We start from the raw sequence: 18,722 nt of genomic DNA, 5'->3' as shown, positions 1-18,722 counted from the left end.
TTACAAAAGTCACTGAAAATAAAATACGTTATTCTCTGCCACAGGAGTTTGTGCAGCAGAAACAAACTCAAAACACAATAGAGACAGAATAATTTTGTTCATTAGCAAAAAAAAAAAAAAAAATATTTCATTCATAACCTTTAAAAGATAGAAAAATAGAAATAGAGCATCAGCATGCTGGAGCCTGTATTGTTCATTTGAGAGAGTTTATTTTTGTAAGCATGGTTCTATTACGGTTGAAAAAAGTTGATGTAGAACTGTAACTAAGGGGGGAAAGGATTAGTTTGTTTCTGGAAGCATGGTTACAATTCATGAAATAAGTCAAACATGCAATAGGGGCCCTACCAAGAAATTGACTGAGGCTAGAATTGTATTTTTCAAGGGCCAGGGTAGCAGTCTAAGTGAAGTCTTTTACCATAGCGCCACTACTAGAGTGACTATGCTGCATATTCCAGCTAAATAAGTGTGTGTTTTCCTTCTCAAACACTTTGACCCCCTCCCTGCTTTTTAAATTGCAATTGTACCATATTTTGAAAATATCTTGAAGATGCAGCATAGGCAGTCTATTGGGGGTCTACCTGATTTACTACTCTGACCTTGGAAAAAGAACTGGTCTCAATAGATTTCTAAAAAAAGCCCCTCTGCTAGAGACAGTTTTGCATGTTTGAAATAAGTTTGTTCTGTAAGTTAGAAGCTACTAAATATGTGCAGTGGACCAACATTTTGACAAACAACCTATCACAGCAAAGGAACAAGAGAGGGGAAGTAGGTATTATCACCGAAACAGCGCTGCTGCTAACAGAGTTGACAACTACAGAAGGCATGAACAGCCCAGAACCAGCGATCTCGAAAAAAATCTTTATTAAAAGGAAAGCTGTGCTCTAGCAGTTGCTACCTGGTTACAACACTGCCTACAGGAAATAACCTTTACTTCCATTTGACTATATAATATCATCACATGCTTTGACAAGTTGCATCTTGCCTTTGAGCAGGAATTTCTACTCCAAACGCAGCTCCTTTTTAAAAATGGCCAGAACTGAAGTGCAGCTTATCTATTTTACCCGTTACCGTCCCCAAGTGGATCAAAGCTGTTGACTACAGCAGTCACTGTTTTTAACCAGTAAGTGCTACAGGTACCTGCCTTCCCTTTCCCTGCTTGGCATCTACAGGCACGCTCTGCGGTTAGGTAGGAAGCGGTCCCCCTGGCTTCGCAGACAGTCAAGGCATCGGACATGGCAACCCTCACCAGCTTCTCGCTACTGTGCCTGTTTAACAAGGCGGAAGGCTTCTAGGAACTCGTTGAAGTCGATGTTTCCATCCTTATTGAAATCAATGCTGCGAACCAAGTCATTGATGCCATCATCCGTGACTTCAATGTTCATGTGGGAGCTGAACAGCTTCCACGTTTGGTGGAATTCCTCAAATGAGATGAGACCTGTGGAGAAGGAAGGCACAGCCACCTCAGCGCAAGGTCACCACGGGGACTGCTGCCAGTCAGTCCCGGCTCAGCATGCAGTGAGGGGCCTCTGCTTGGGTTTGATCTCTCGTCCCACCCCTGCTGCCTGCATACCCTTAAGGAAGGAATGAAGTTACTCATAATATTAATTTCACATGCTGCAACTAAGTTTCCTAGCATGCGGAACACTGGCTAAAATACAACTTAAAGCAGTAAAAGACATTACAAAATGGGAGAACAAAAGAAAGCGAAGACCGTTCTATTTCCTCTTTCCCAAAGTAATTAGATGGAGATGACTGCTTGAAAGCAGGTAATGCTCAAGATCCTGAGTATGTTGCGTTGCTGTCGTCATAATTTTTGTTCGCAGAACTCCTCCAAATCAAATAATTATTAATGCTCTACCTGGACTGCCCATAGTCCTTCAAAATGCATCATGTTAATGGAAACTTGCAGTGACATTTGAGAAGCTCTGGAGGCAACAACCCCAATTCAGGGAGAAGAAAGACCGAAGCTTTAAACGACTGAATAAAAATGCCTTTGTACATACTAAACGGAGCCCAAAAGTAGAGGAACACAATGCAGTGACCAACACCCCCCTGCACATCTGCTCACCTGAATGATCTCGGTCGATGATCCTGAATATGGTCTCCAAGTTGGATCTGTTTCGATAAATGACTTCCAGCAAGCTTGACTGGATGTGCTGAAAGACAACAGGGTCACGTTCCTTCTACCCTTCCTGACAGTACCCTGCTTTCTCTGAATGGTTACTGCAGACCTTCCCATAAATTAAAATCTTTACTGCTCCCAACAGTTTGCCAGCAATGCACTCTGCATGGTGTGTGACTTAAGACAGGTTTATGACTGGAACCTCTGTGCAGCTCTGTATTATAGCACATCAGCAACATATCGTTTCCACTCGGCTTTTCCTGGCACACAGAGAAGATAGTGACTTGGGCTACATTTTTTAACCATTGCAGAGTTGGTTTTGCTGGCTGTATCTAAGAAACGGTGACTTAGACAATGAAATATAGTTTTTCTACTAAAAGCCTGCATCAAAAACTATCTCTAGGTTTTGATTGCACATGCATCATCTATTTCAAAAATGGACTGAACACCTCTGGACTACTGGAATTCATGCAAGCTTTTCCATTGACTTCAGTGTGGTTTTGGACTGTACAGGGACTGGAAACATCCACTCTCCATTCATACAATGCCTGGTTCCACGTTCAGGAGATCTTGTGAGCTGCTTTTCAGCCTGGAAGAGGGCGAGTTCTTACCTCTTGGCTCCGCTGCTCCATGGCCAAGTCACCGAGCCAGGACTTGTACTCCAGCATGCCATTCGCAGTGCTGCGCACCAGCTGCGGTCTCAGCATTCGCCAGGGCAACCCCAGGTGCAAGACTGACTCCACTGCCGTCGCCCAGTTGCTCAGCGTGATCCTTCCTGTAAAGAAAAGTGAGAGCCGAGGAGACTTCAGAGAGACGGGCAGCTGAAAGCACACAAAGGCGAAGTAAAAAGCCTGGAGCAGTACACATAACCAGTCTACCATGCTGCTGACAGCAACGGTGTCATTTCTCCATGGCACCCTTGAGTGCTTTGGTACAAGAACAAACCCTACATGGCTGTACAGACATCAGCCGCTGCAGGCATGAGTTCGCTTGCTGCTCCCCCCAGCCTCAGCAAGCTTTTGGTCATTGCAACAAATCAGGGCCGTGGAGCTCGAAACATCTGAAAAGCGGGAAGACGCTAACTTTGGATATCTCATTACAAATTTGTGACCTACAGCCAGGGTCACCCTGCAGATAATGGCCTACACAACTGTACTAGTACTTCCTCAGTAACCCAGGAACATGGAAAAGTCCCTAGTTTAGCCGCTGCTGTAACAGCTGAACTGGACTTTTGTGAACAATTTTGCTGGCAGGGAAGAAAGCAAGAAAGCAGTTCTGCCAACCGCTGTGTCTCTTTTCTCCACTGGCCCACAAATGGACAAATCTCAGTAACACATCTTGGTCACTGCACCAGCAGAGCACTCCTGGCAGCCAGAGAATTACAAACTCAACTCCTGCCTTAGGACTCGGACAGAGGCAGCTGCTATGGAGGACATCCCTCGCTTTCCTCTTCCCAGTGATTTTAGACAGCAGGGACGAAAGGGCTCTAGATACCACCCAGCCCTTCCCAAGTGACACGTGACAGACATGTTCCAGGTCATCTTTTCCAATGCTTCATTGATATTCCTACTCCAAAGTGTTCTTCTAGTGCCAAGCTTAAATTGCTACACATCAAGCTAATCACCTCTGGTTTCTCCAACACTCTGTCATTATAATGACACTCTGAGGCATTAACGGGTTTCCCAAGAGAGACACTGAACACGGCAAATGAGACCAATGCTGTGGCAAGGTCTGACACAGGCTCCTCCTGTGACAGTCACTGACAACAAGCAGTGCGGAGCCTCCCAACCAGCAACACACTCAACTTAGCTACTTCAATCCTGTCCTACCAGGGAATTAACCTAAGTGTTCCTCAGTTCAGATTTACCTGTATTGTCTTTATCATAGGCCTTGAACGCGCTGATGAGGGCTGAGGTGTGAGCAAAGAGCTTTTCCCGCAAGGCTCGAAAGGCTGACTCCTCTACTCTGCTGATTCTGGAGGATGCAGAAAAGAAAGAAGCATGTTAAGGACTTGCCACAAAGTGCAAGAGAAGTTGCACCTTCCCTGTCCTCTGGCCTGTCCATGGATTGCCCAGACCCTTGCATGACTGGTCTGCACAGCTACAGCTCGTGACAAGGCACTGCATTCCTGGAACACCATTCCCCACAGCTGATGCAGGGATTCACTGCATCAATTCGTGAAGTAACAAAGCAGAAGGGCACCACAGCAAGGGTAAAAAGTTAAAACTTGACATTGAAAAGAGAAGCTGGCAATGCAGCAGTCTGTAAAAAAGACTCCCCTTCTGATCTTGTAACGCTCCTTCCTCAACCCTTGAGCCTCCCCCAGTAATTTCTGTACAAAGCTTGAATCCTCCTCTAGCGCTATTATTTAGTAAATCAAGCTGTGAAAGTTCAGCTCCAGAGTTACACTTTCTCAAAACTCCCAAAGTTTTCCCTTTTTGAATTTTGACTTGGTGAATACAGAGCAACCGGATATCCTTGCCTTTGGGTCATTGTGAGAGTATGGGCCGTCTTGTTTGCTTGGTACTGAACAAAATGGGGGACGAGGTCCGGTCCCAGCTTCACGTAGGCTCCCCTGTTGCTGCCAATCTCATAGTAGTTTGAGGCTGAAAATATGGTCAGCACCTAACCCCCAAAAAAGAGAGGCATTTACAGTCAGTAAGTACATCCTCTACTATATATATGTATATAAGTGAAAACAAGACAACTGATCCCATCTGGAGTCAACAGACTGTGAAAGCACCGTGTTTTAGGTGGAAAAGGAAAAACAAGGTAGCAGCTAGCCTGGAAGCCTTACAGGTGTGAGTTCCTCGACAGCGGTACTGGTCTCACGTGGATCTGGCCACACACTGGGCTTTCTGCAGTTTCACTGTACTCTCCCGACAAACTTCCACACTCCACTGCAGTGAGTGGAGTCAAAAGCGCTCCTGTTCAAGCCACTAAAGTGACCCTGAATCTTCTGAGAACAGAAGTTTGCTGCAGCAGCTTAGTAACACCCTTTTGTACATCATCTTCAGAAACAGCTGCATAAAGTGGGGGCAATGGCACAAAGGGGCTCAGATGTTTTCTCAGCTACCATGCGCAAGGATGTGCTTTGCCTGCACAGCAGATGCCCTCAACAGAGTAGGTGACTCCAGACTGTCCTGACCGAAGACCTCAGCTGGGAACACGCTTAAGTAACTCCCAATAAGGCTGTTCAACGATTTTGTATGTACTTACCAAAGTCCCATTGGAAGAAATACAGAGCTGAGACAAGCCACCACCCTGGCAGTATGTAAACCCAAGTATCCTTCACACCGTCCCCCTTACTGACCTTCCGGTTGTGACAGAACTCGTAGCCCTCTTGCTTGCACTCGTGGGAGCGGATGAGGAACTGCAAGTTGTACTTTTCAAGGATCTTCTCTGTCACATCAGGCCCAAAGTAGCAGCCACCACCTCGCACTGTATTTACTCTGCAGCCCTCCTGAGGCATGGGGTCACTCCAGAGAATGTCTAAAATCTGAAAGGATTGGAAAAGTTCACTGGATAAAGTGGACCCAGCAGATATCACCCATCAAAGCTTACTAAGCAAATACAGCTCTATCTCTAAATCCTTCCCTGGACTGCTGCTCTTGCCATAGGGCAGGGAAACAGATGTTTCCAGCATCCCAGATGAACGACCGTACTGCTCCGCAGGACTGTCACAGACCTGTTGTACCACAGAAGTGACAGTATTGTTGGCCTGGAGCTAGAGGCACATCCAAAGTGCCTGGGGGTGTCCATAAATCAGGCCTGATACAAGCTTTCCCTTTGCTGCCTCTAATATTTCAGAGCCTTGCCTGTCCTCCTCCATCCCAAAATGCAGGTCCCAGGGCAAGAATATCCAGCAGATCCCAAGACCATGAGCAGGCTTAGTATTAAACTCCTTTGCTCTCTAGCTGGGACATTCTGCAGCCTCCAGTAATGTCAGTACGTACTGACTCAGTGACCACAATTTGGATTAAAGTTTAATCTCTTTAACCCCGACCTCAATATATAGCTTTATGCTGATAAGGTGGGCAGTGCCGGGATATCATATGTAATGTGAAGTAACGATGGTTTCAGAGCGCACAGAAGGGGCTTACGGACAGTCTGCTCTAACACAAACAGGAAACCAAGTTCCCAGGCTCTGACGAGCCTAGCAATCTGCTCACAGTGCAGCCCAGCTGAAAATACAAATGCAGTCTGCTCTTAGTGCCCACTCATCAGCAAATGATGTGCTCTTTCATTACGTACAGAGCTGACTTCAGATACCCCACGTACACTGGGCTCTACGATCAGTCTTGTCTATTATTTCTCTTCCCTGCAGTGAATGAAGAAAATGCGTTGCCCCACTCTATGCCCGAGCAGCAGTTTTATTTATACAACAAAGGACGAGTGCAGTGCTAGGGGCAAACGCTGGGACACAGCCTTGAGCACAGAAAGCTGAATGCCCGGTGAAGAGGCTGACTCGCAAGGGCAGGAGAAAGGCACCAGCAGAACAGCAACCAGCACCAGTCTTGCACACAGTGTGCATTCTCTTACGTGACTCTCGTGCACGGCTCTTCAACTGCTAGGCAGCCGTGCCACAGGATGGGCTGGATGTAGTGCAGGTATCTAACGAAACATCCCAAAACAGCAGAGATCACATGCTTACAGTACAGCCCTTCCTGCCCACTCACCATTGAATGATCAAGGCCAGGCTGTGTCAGGGAACAGAGCAGGAGGTACAAAATAGCACTTCAACACTGAATAGCACTTCAATTCCACTATACAAAGCAGCAAAAATTTCTCTGCAGAGAGTTCTGTGCACTGACCCACATATTTTATACTGAGATTCCTCATAACAGAGAACAAACCTGCAGGAGACACCCACAGCCCACCGAGCTCAGGGCCCCGCTTAGACTACTGACCTGCTTCCACTCTTCCTGGCGAGTCCAGCACGGCCCATCCAAATCCGTCAAGGAGACCACACTGGAATAGGTGAGCTCCTCGTCCTCCGACTCGCTGATGTCCACCAGCCGGCGGCACCACTCGATTTGCTCCTGCACCGTCTGCCGGACCCACTTGGAGAACTCCAGCCTGTTGGCCATGCTGGGAGCCTGGGTCGGCCGGGGCTGTGGACATAAACTGAGGGCTGCCTCGCTCCCTGCTGGGTCAGCCTCGCTCCCTGCTGGGTCAGCCTCTGCTTTGCTCTCCCCATTTATTTCCTGTATTTCCACATTTCTATTTGACTCCTTTCTTTTCTTCCCTCTTAATACGGAAATAAACTGGAAGAGGTAAGAGAGAAAAGAGAGACGGTCACGCTGCTTGGAAACCTACATCTCCAGTTCTAACATCTTGCATTGGCACACTGTCAAGTGACCCAAACCTCCAAGCCTCAATTCCCTTTGCTGCCATCAAGCGCTGATTAATTGTGGGAAATTACTAGTGCTGTCTTCTCAGATGTGCCATTCTTGGTTTACAGCTGGGGCCCCACATCCATCCTGACTACAGGTCTGTCTTTTCTTCATATTGACTTAATGCTGCTCAGACATGTCACAAAAGGTAGAGTACATGGATTTAATCTGCAATGGGAACTAGGCGGCAGAATGAGGGAAGGAATAATGACTAATGCAAGTGGCTTGTCATTAGATCTAGAGAAGGAAAGTACTATTTCTCAACTCGAAAGTGAGGCAGAGACAAGTTAAATGACTTAACAAAATCCTGGAAATCTAGGGGGAAAAACAGGCTAAGGAACTGTGGGACAAAGTCTCGTCATCGCTGTGTTTTTACAGTCAGCACCAGCATACCTATTTACCCATGCCATTACCCACCACTTTCCTGGCTACGATCTTTACATCCTCCAGAAGCCAAGAATGTTTCTTCCCTTCACACCTTCTGCACACATACTATTAAACCAAAACAACCCACTCCAACCCTGTACCTAAACACAGTTTGTCTAGGAAGACCATCCTTTAGATTTATCTCGTCAACAGCCAAGCTGACACATAGAAATAAGTTCCTCACCACAAATCAGCAACACTGTTGTCTCTTGCAATATCTAGGAAATAAAACCTACTTTGTTCCTTTGAATTTTCTCAAGCATGTCCAGGTCAGTGGTGTCAGAGATGCCCCCATGTATAACGAGGACCTTCTGATCAATCAGGGTGGCCAGGGGGAGCCAGCAGAAAACATTCTGAATCATTTTCAAGATTTTCTTCCCATGCACCTAGGAGGACGGGTCAGAAGGGAGAAGATGAAGCAGCAAGCCTTCAAAGTCCACATCTCATGTGGTAAAGAAGACACAAACGTGTGCCTACCTTGTATTTCTGCATTACTTCCTTTGCAAAACCGTAGCTAAAGGAACAGGAGAAATGAAGTTCAGTGGGATTTGCAGCAACCCCCTTCACATTGCAATTAGCCCTGCCCAGAACCCGTACCGTAAGTTGACCATGTGGTCCTCATGGTTCCCGCGGTTGAGATGAACCTCCTTCGGGTAGATCAAGAGGAAGGTAAAGAGGATGATGAGGATCTCGAGGGACTGTTTGCCTCTGTCTACGAAGTCCCCGTTGAACACGTAGGACTTGGAAGGGGAAGGAAGGCCATTCTGTAAAAGCAAGGAACAGGCAGATATTACAAGAGAGGCCTCCGCATGATCTCCGTATATCTCCCCGTGATCTCCATGTATCTCCCTGCCCCAGCTGCACATTCTCTTATTCCTGCCCCAGGTTACCTTACACAATAGATCCTGACTCTTATTTTTATCCTGTAGGCTCCCAGTGGCAAACACACTGCAAAGTGAAAGCTAGCACTCAGGAACAGTTGCCAATGGTATCAGCGCTTACAGAAACGTCCACTGGCACTTCCCAAATGTACATGTATGTCAGATTTTCTAAGTCAGCAGGGGAATAAGCTGCTGCTTTGTGAACCCATTTAAAACTGATCAAATTGACCTGGAGAACTGCATGTGAAAGGCCCAGTTTTGCAAACACTTCTCAGCATTATCCGCGCGATACCTCTCACAATGCCTGGCCAGCCTCCCTCTACAAATACATACCTACCTTATAAAATATGAGGAACAAGTCATCCAGCTGGCCGTGCAAGTCTCCTAACAGGCACAAAAAGACAAGTCACAGTATGTTTACGTTTAACTTCAAAAGACACCAATATATAACTTCCTATAAGGTATCTCTATAAATTAATGACCACTGAAATATTTTGTGAAGTTCAGGGTACAAGTTTCCTTACACTAAGGCAATGTGCCCAAAGGAAAAGGACACGATAGAGGCTTGAACTGAAGGCTGAGAAGGACAGCAAAAAACATACACCAGCTTCTGAAGACTGATTCAGAAGCTTTGTTCATTTATCTCTTACAACATGGCATAAGAATCTGTTTGACTTTGATCATTACATGGGAGAAAGCTGTGCATACAAAATAATAATCAAACTTAATTCTTATATAACATGATACTGGAGAGAGAGAGATTTGTTTTCCAGAAGCTGACTGCACACAAAAGTCTGTGCTAAGTACGTATTTTTCAGGAATATCTTGAAGTTTAAATGTCAGTCCTAGAGTAGGAAAACAATGGTGAAAAGCTTTGTCTCTTTCAAATTTACTTGATAGGACTCAAAGACATGTTAAGTGTTCTGGATCCCAATGCATACGCTGCTGCTAATGAAGGTTCAGCCAAAACAACTCCAGGACTTGGTTATTTAAATAATCCCAGGCCACAGAACAGGACAGAAAATGACTGAGTTTTGAGGCCAGTCCTCAACTGGGTGCAGTTTCTGGGGTTTAGTAAAATGACTCCAAGTTTGGGATGACAGAACAGAGACATCTGAATCGAGCTGAAAAATTCTTTAAACCTTTGCTGTAATGTATAACAATTTTAAGAGCCACAGGCTGTTATTATCACCCTTCATCTTCCCTTAGGCAAGTGTGTATCATGTGATGATATACGTCCTCCTTTCCTTGCATTTTTATAATCGCCATGACAGCACCACTGCTACAGCAGGCTGTGCAAGCTGAATGCTACCGTCTAGGGGCTGGGTTTGCTAATGATCTATCCCAAAATCTCTCATGGAATCCAAACACAGACTACAAACGGACAAACCACTGTCCCTCAACACCCCTCTCTTGTTCCAGACCAAGCAGAAAAAGGGCCACGATGCAGACATGCTTTCTTCAGGCTAGTCTTTGCAGCAGCTCAAATACAGTATCATAGGGTACGCCCAGCTATTTTAGACAGCCCCAGTTGCTTCTCAGCCCAACACACATTTTGCTTACAGACTGCATTTGTGTTCCATACTCTGTACAGAGGGGGGCATCATGCTCACACTACCATTTTATATCTTTACCACCCCTTCCACATGAGCATTCTGCCGCAGAGACTGCGCAGTGCCCTCTCAGCCAGACGTACCGCATATGGTGACCTCCTCGCTATAGCATGTGGAGACGTGGCTGATGTTTGGCAACTGCTTGAGGTGCTTCCTGGTCTCATGCAGAAGGTTTAAGACATAGCGAGCATGGAGCTGCTACTAGGAGAAAGCGAAGGGATTAAAGCAGGAAATCAGTGAGCTCTGAACAGCAGCGCAGCTCCGTCTGCAAAGACCCCAACAACCCACCACGACAGCCCGGATGGCAGAAACTCTCGCTGGGACAACACTCGGTGCTGACCCACGGGTTTATGAACAAAATGAGGCAAATACTGGACAACAGCAGGATGGGAGAGAGTCATTCGAAGCAGCCCAGCCTCAGCACTGGCAGGGCTGGCAACAGAACCCAAAAGCCTGTGGTCAAGGCTATATCTGCTGGGCAACACCGCCTCCTAGAGCAGCAGAAATTCCAGCCCAGCATCACAGGTAAGAAGCTGCTCCTCTAGATCTTTCTTAGCCTTTTCCACATTAAGCCAAGCCATGAGCTGCCATGTGTCCTGGAGAAACAGGTTTGCTCAAAGCCAGCATGTAGGCATTTATTAATCAGGACACTAGAGACCTTTGGTTTAGAAGTTGTTTTGTTTGGAGAAGGGATGTTTTGGCCTATTTTGCAGTTCAACACCTTGACTGAGGGATGGCAGCAGAACACTGCAAATGTACGAGCACTTGTCTTGTTAGTGCTGCTGAATATGGCACTTTCTCATCAAAAAACTCACATTTTACATATGAGTCAAAGTTGTGTGGTACGAAACATAATTTTAATCAGCTGTTTCCATCTAAGCCATCCTATACTTTTTTTACAAATTGAGGAATTGCAACAAAAAATGACAGGATGTTTCAACATGTACTGTTGTGGATTTTTTTTTTTCTTTTAAAATGAAATTCAGGTTAATATTGTTGCACACCTACAAAAGTTTTCAGTTTTGTCAGAACTGCATTTTCAGAAAGAAAAAAAGCTCCTATGGCAGGGGGAAATACCCTATCATTTCCATCCCCCTTTGCTTAAGAGCCTGCCAGCTCATTGTACTCTAATCAGCTTAGCTTGTTAGGAAGGCTAAAACCAAATTATCTATCCTACATCCCTGTGCAGAGAAGGGGAACGCGTGGTTCCCTTTGGGATCCTTACTTGTTTCTGTTTGAAAGCTTCCAGCAAGGCAGTCGCATGGTCTGGAAGGAGCGGGAAAGAGAGACGGGGTCCAGTGTAGGAGTCTGGCACCTCCATGGATTCATAGTCACAGTATTTTTCCAGCTCAGCCTCTTTGAAGCTTTCCCCACTTACGAACATGCGACTGATAAAGTCTCCTGGATGGTAGATTGGTCAGTTTGAGTGTTTTTTTAAAAAGAGAGAGAGACAAGAAAAAGTTAAGTTGGCTCAATACACCATTTTAAGTAATTTGCTAAAGAAAAGCTGCTTGGTTAGGCTAGAGCTCGTGAGCAAGGCAGCAGTGGAGGCGAGCTCCTAGTTTGACACCACTACAGAATTTGCAGTGGGGAAAAGGCTGCAGGGACAAGTTTCCATGTGCTATGTGTCAGGCAGTGCTGGCAGCTACGCTAGTTTCTGCAAAACTCGGGTAGAGCCAGATGGACATTGGTTGCCATGGCTAATTGAAATCTTATTTTCAACAACGTGCAAAAGGAACTGTCTCCAATGCCCCACTGTTTTTTCTAAGCTTGCACCTACATTCTCAGTGTTGCACAAAATCTGTATAAATATGCATTGTTTTTTTATTGCTGTAACATCTCAGAGCACAACTCAAGGAACAAGACATTATTGTCCTGTTTTATACAGACACTGAAGAAATAACTTCTTCAACAGAGCTTTGCTGTAAAATATGTGGGGTGGTTGTGAGGACAAGGGTAGCAGTTTGAAAGGGAGAAGCGAGGATTTCAGCAAGTTATGGTCAGCAAAGTAAATAGTTAATTTTGACTTAACTACCATCAGATTTCAGAGCTAAGCTCATTAGCAAGTTCCCAGCACTAAGAAATAACATACGGTGCTCTCTGCAGATTCAGGGAGATACTGTATAGGTTCCCACAGCACTTGTCCCTCACCTCCCCGCCCCAATTACAAGTGAGAGACTAAATATAAAAAAAGTAGATACCCTAGAGCACAGTTCCCTAAAGATGGATTCTCTTGCTTCAGAAATGGACTCTGCAAAGCCATGGTTACCAGGGACTGCTGAAAGAAAGGCAGATTTCTAATACTGCTCTTCGGAAACATACCGAGCTTTTACTCCCCCTTCCAGCTCCTTAAGGAGCAGGAATTGTCCCACATCCCTCGCACAGCTCTGACAGTTTCCAGACAATTCAATCCCTATCTAAATGCCTGATGCCATCACTCCTTAGACTCTGATGACCCCCTTTGTCATCTTGAAGGGCCACCATTGGGCAACGAATCAATACAGGATGCAGCCTTCCGAGCTGCCAGTGCCACATCTACAAACGGCACATACAAACTTACTCTCTTTACTGCTGCTTGGCGTGAAGTGGTCCATGAGGTAACTGAAGAAGTTGTGAAGCTGCAAGAAGAGAGAGGCCCTGTCATCATTCACCCTGGAATGAAATTCTGCAGACTGGCAGCTTAACATGATCTTCTTTCTGGAAGTATTATCTGTGCCCTTCTCATGTTGTCTGGTATGTCCAACAAATGATACCGTACCAGTTCTAGTTTTGAATATCTTGTGATGAAGTCAAAAAAGCAGCTTTACCATCAGCCATACAGACAGAAGTACACCTATAAGCCCTCCCTCTCCCTGCCTGACAGCAAGGCAACCATATAAGAGAATATTAATCAAAATTAAAGTATAACAAACAAATTAGGCTTGCCTATTTTGTTCAGACTCAGGAAAAACAATGTTAAATGGTCCTTATGGCATTCTCTCAAGACTCATTACTTTGGGTTTCATCAGACATAAGCAGGCAGGAAATCTATGGGCTAAAAAGAGGCAGGAAACCCAGTCCTTGGCCCACTGAAGCACTTAGAGGGTTAAGAACCAGTAGCCAGAAACGAGTGAGTCTGTGGCACAGAAACCACCCTTTTATGTATTTTCCTACATAATCTTTTTCCTTGGCACCTTACCTTGATCTGATCCTGCTCGCAAGCATACTCAATGGATTGAAAAATTCTCCAGGTGCAACGTCGGCGCATTTCCAGCCGAGCAACATAGCGCCGATACCACTGTTGGATCAAGACGGCTGCCTTGAAAGCTAGGGGACAAAAGCAGAACCAACCTGCTGAGCTGCGGTGGCTGCAGCTGAGCTACCCTGCCACCGCTCCTTTCCCGACCCTGAAAATCGAAGAGGCACCTTTCTTTTTCAGGAGCAAGTTTGCAGGAAAGGTGTTCTGATGCCTAAATATTAAGTATCCTTTTGTTATCACAAAACACCCACTTCTTTTTACCATAATGCAAGCAGTTGATCTGACCCTGCCTGACCTGAGACCTCTGAAGCAATTCTAAACCATCGCTGCTGGCTCCTCAGCACCAGCATTAACAACTTACTAGGGCCTAAACATCCAAACACATGCTTCGGTATTAATAGACAATTTCCTCCTTTTCTATCTACCTTGATCACTTTGCATGTCTGTCTCACAGTCTAGATACTGGGGCTTCAGGAATCCAGAGATTAGACTGAGGCCAGACAAGGAGCTGGGGGAAAACAAGGCACCAAGTCCCTTTTCAGAGCCTTAAAAACACAGGGTTTGTCTGTCTTCCTCTAAGCCGAATAAATACCTCAGCTTATGCAGTTCTGGACAAACTTCATAAGGGATCTGTTCTAGCATAAATGTTACCCTGTTGCCTTGGAATAAAATAAAGACAAAATTAACACCCACAGTGAAAAGAGGGAGACAGATTGTTGGCCACTTAATGACACAGAAGGAATGAAATGTTGGGAATTTCCAGCTGCCTGGTCATGGTTCAGCCCGCAGTCAGCACTGGCACCAGGCTCTTCCCTCCAAACGAAGGCTGTTTTCCCTGGTCTTTAAATCATAACCAGTACTCGCATTTCCCCAGTTCCAGTGTTTTTCATTAAGAGATTATTTCAGATGGGGTGTGTACATATTTAAAGTGAAGTACGTTGGTGCAGTTTCTCATTTCCTTTTTCAAATTCTGCCACAGAACTTTACGTACCTCTAGAAACTCCTCCATTCTCCTGAGCTGGCCTTGACCCCGTTTCTACCGCCTGGTTACTTTACAGCCCTTTGCCAACCAGCTCTGCTACTTGGCGTCTCTCTTTTGATTACGCTCTGTGTCCCTTCCTGTGTATTTCTGGAACTCTACCATAGGGCCCTACATTTAAAACATTTTCTAACAATGCTTCTCTACGTCATCTTTACATGAGGGAGGGACAACCACTCGATATCTACAGGCTGGCCCCAAAATCAAATGGAAACTGTCGACAGAGTTAGAGTTACCCCTGCGGCAGAAGCTTGTATTGCCTTGGCATCTGGTTTGTGAGAGAGCACTGCTGCGTTCACCAAAACAAGGAGAGTAAGGGGGCGAGGGGGTGGAAAACCTTTATTAAAAAGAAGGGAATCCCCCACTCCTACTCCAAAGGCTGCTAAGTGCTGGCAAGAGACAAAGAGATCACATTAATTCAATTAGCTTGCATTAATTATAGAACATAAACCACCCTCCACATACTTCAGCAGGAAACACTGACCTTTACCTAAAGAAGATATCCTGATGGCTTATGTATTGAAAATAATAATCCCTCTAAATTGTGTTACTGTTACAGCACTAGGAGCTGCAGAGCACAAAAAGGGAAGAACTATTGCTGTTGTGCGGCTGGGGAACCAAATCATGGTGAAGTCATGGCAGGAAGGTAAGACTTGGCTAGCCTTAATTTAAGAATAACTTACATATTCTTTGCCTGAGCCTTATATCTTGTCAAGAAAATGCTTACTAATCTGCTGGGCTATGAAAAAATAAAAGAGGCTGACTTTTTTTTTTTCTGCAGTTTGGTGCTCCTGACGCTCTTCAAGCCTCCTTTGTAACAGACCCCAAAATAGCTGCCTTACTCCCTGTACGTTAATTTGGCTGGCACGTAACCAGAATCACAGTCACAATCACTCTCTAAAATAAACAGCTTCTAAATATCTTGCATTCCCCTAGGAGTGGATAAATGCTCAATTACTGTGGTAGGAGTCAGGTGTATTTGAACTGAATCCTGAGCGGAAATTCATAGTTATGACTCCGCATGCACCAATGAAAACTAGATCCTTTGAAACATGAAAAATAAAATCCATGAAAGACTCGTTATCAAACACACAGTGAGCATATATACCACCATCCACAGCATTTTAAGATCCAGATGGGCAAGGCGTTGGTTTTTTTATGCTACTTTTACAGAGACTGACTCTGCAACTGAAAAAGCCAGGTATTCAAATTAACCAGCTTACCTGGGTGAGTTTCATCTGGCAGTGTTAGTACTAGTTTAGAAAAAATAATAAAAAAAGGAAGGGAAAGAGATTTATCCACATTTTATGGGGATACAAGTTACTGAAAGCTTGCCAAAGTGGTAGCACTCACATCAAAATATGCCTGTTCATGCTAGCAGTATAGTTCACAAATCAGCTTATAGGAGGGAGTCAGCACCCTCTCTTCCGTTTCCCATCCCCTTCTTCGCTCAAGTGCAGGGCTGGTTTAACAGGGCTCTGCTGGCTACTCTTTCCATAGGCAACAGCCTCCGGGCCCTGTACAAGGGGGACAGGACACCACCTGGCACATTATACTTGGGTGGAAAGTCCTAAGCAGCTCCACATCTGCAGATGAGCAGATGTGAAGGATTTTGAGAACCAGATGCAAGGAATTCCAAGAGGTTTTGCTGTCTTGGGAAACTGCTGCTGAGATGTAATGCAGAGTTTCAAATAAGTAACTAGTTTTATGTTACACTTCGTTTGTTATAGACAAGCCATTATCATAAAATAGCCCTGAACTTTTGGGGAAAGTCCATGGTTCTCTGGTGCTATAAGCAATAGACAAGTCTAACTTACTTTAAAAAAAAGGTGGAGTTTTTCAACAAAGAAAATTTATAAACAAAAAGGCTGAGTCACAATGGTATCCCTGCTTGCTTTATTTCTGAATGCAATCACTATTTTTCCTTTCAAAGCACTTGCGAACAGTTTGCACCACACACTGCTGTTCTGCCAATGCTCATGACCGAATGATTCAAACAACATAGTAGTCTGTTTACTTTTTATATTTCCTTATGTGTAAAGTCTCACTCATAAACTCCCTTTGTTCCATAGCAGACCTAAGCACACACCCAGAAAACTGATACTATCATACAGAGGGTTTCATAAAAATAAATCATTACAGCTTCGAGAGCCATAAAAAAAGTCTAGATTATTAACAGAGATTAAGAGCATTGCACTGATGTAATTAGAAAAAAGCACTCTCTTTTCTTTTCAGCTTTTCTTAGCCACACCATCTTACCTTCTTTAGAACCAGATTTCTCTTGGCTTTGCTAACGCTTCTGCTTTATCAGTCCTGCACCACTAACACAGTCTTTAAAAACGGAGTCCACCGGAAGCAGCAGGGTGATACCATCTACCTTGCTGTCAGCACATGACCACACACGCGTTAGCCAGCAAATGATTAATCCATTTGATGTTAGTTCTAACAGAAGTTTTTTGCAGCTTCATTTCTGGTCAGGTTTTGATTGATTTTCATCTAATCCTGGTCTAAATAGCTGTTATTTTCTCAAGCGTGTTAGTCTTCTGCCTGACAGCTGAGGCTCTTTGTCACAGGGTACTGAAGACATAACCTTAAATCTATACTATAAAAAAAAAACCCAGGTAACTCAGAAAAGAAACACATCCCCTGCAACCTCCCAACGATGTGTGTAGGAGCAGAAAGGAAATCACTCACCATTTTCAGACTTCTGCAGGGAGTACTTGTAGTTGGCATTTACAGAACTACCAGATCCCATGTTCTCCAACCAATGCTCCTAAAACGTTGCAGACTGGCCCAGTATCACCAAAACCAGGAGAGAGATGCAGGAAAGACCATTCGGTCAGAATCAAAACAGCTGCAACATGTCTCACGGTGCCGAGAATCTATAATTAAATATATTAACACTTAAGATCAACGAGCACATGGCCTGTCTTGTGCCCAAGTACATTTTCCACTACCAGGTTTTTCCAGCTACTTTGTTGTCTTCTAGACAATCCGAGATGAGGATTTCTGTCTCTCTGTTCTAAATTTCACGTCAGCTATATGAATAGGAATCGTTTCAGCACCTTTCCGAATTGTATAAAAATAGCAAAAGATTGCATATCTAGGTACTGTAATTGTACGGTAGATGTATAAATCAGGCATTTGCATACTCTCAACAATGCCTAATTTTAGTCTCCTATCTCTTAGCAATATGGCAGTCTTCGATCTGAGACTTCATTTCAGACGCTACAATAAAATAACCTTGATTGAGCTCTGAGAGCAGACTACATCTGCGAATCCTCATTCTCCCTCTCCCCTTCCTCATGCATAGCCGAAGAACCTGCATGAAGGTGCTAAATGACTGCATGTGGGAGGCAGTTGTACACTGTATAGAAAAAAAAAAGTTTTCAGTACTGATCAGGGGCCATAAAAGTCATTAAGTTGATTCCAGTATATGTAGACAAATATTCACACATACAGCCATCTGTGAAGGATAACCCTCATTATGAGGGATGAACCCACAGATGGTATTTAAATCTATTTGCAGTACAACAGCTAGAGGGGAGGTAAGTCTAAAATAACAATTAGCTATCATAAGAAAATAATCAGCTTTGTTAAACGCTACTTTCCTTCACCACGTGGATCTGCTTGAGTGTGGGAGCGTATTATACCATCAATTGCTCACATCCTGGCCAGTATAAAAGGACAGGACAGACAGACTTTTGTAACCTCACTGCTGCCGAAAGCTCTGGTCAGAGCAAACAGCTCAGTCAAATTCTGAAATCTCTCACTTTGAGGACAACCAGAATGTCATTCACAGTCAGACATGTTTCCTCTGGAAAAAAAAAACCACAATCACGTACTACTACCAAAGTGGTCCCAGGCTGCATCACATAAGAATTATACGGATTTTTATTCTAACCTGGAACCAGGGGAGGAGAAAGCTGAGTCAGGGAGGGAAGGAAATAAACACCTGTAAAAATATTAGCCCTCGTGCTAGCAGGAGACCACAGCTCAAAGGATTT

The 18,722-nt window shown here is 44.7% G+C and overlaps 1 protein-coding gene across 1 annotated transcript; it reads right to left on the bottom strand.

Annotated features, from left to right (window-relative positions):
* Positions 1–1,154: 1,154 nt before the first annotated feature.
* PPEF2 (protein phosphatase with EF-hand domain 2) lies at positions 1,155–17,470 on the bottom strand (the record flags this gene model as incomplete). The annotated part of the gene is given in 16 exon segments (XM_082482805.1): positions 1,155–1,435; positions 2,069–2,156; positions 2,734–2,897; positions 3,990–4,096; positions 4,605–4,747; positions 5,436–5,621; positions 7,033–7,389; positions 8,181–8,330; positions 8,422–8,510; positions 8,513–8,708; positions 9,163–9,209; positions 10,522–10,636; positions 11,664–11,839; positions 12,999–13,056; positions 13,617–13,744; positions 17,410–17,470. Coding segments are annotated over 16 exon segments (2,244 nt in total). The 3' UTR covers positions 1,155–1,256.
* Positions 17,471–18,722: the final 1,252 nt, after the last annotated feature.

Source organism: Vanellus vanellus (genome assembly GCF_965231255.1).
Source record: "Vanellus vanellus genome assembly, chromosome: 4".
Lineage (NCBI taxonomy): Eukaryota > Metazoa > Chordata > Aves > Charadriiformes > Charadriidae > Vanellus > Vanellus vanellus.
Note: the sequence above shows the minus strand (reverse complement) of the source record. Positions and strands in the feature narration are given on the sequence as shown.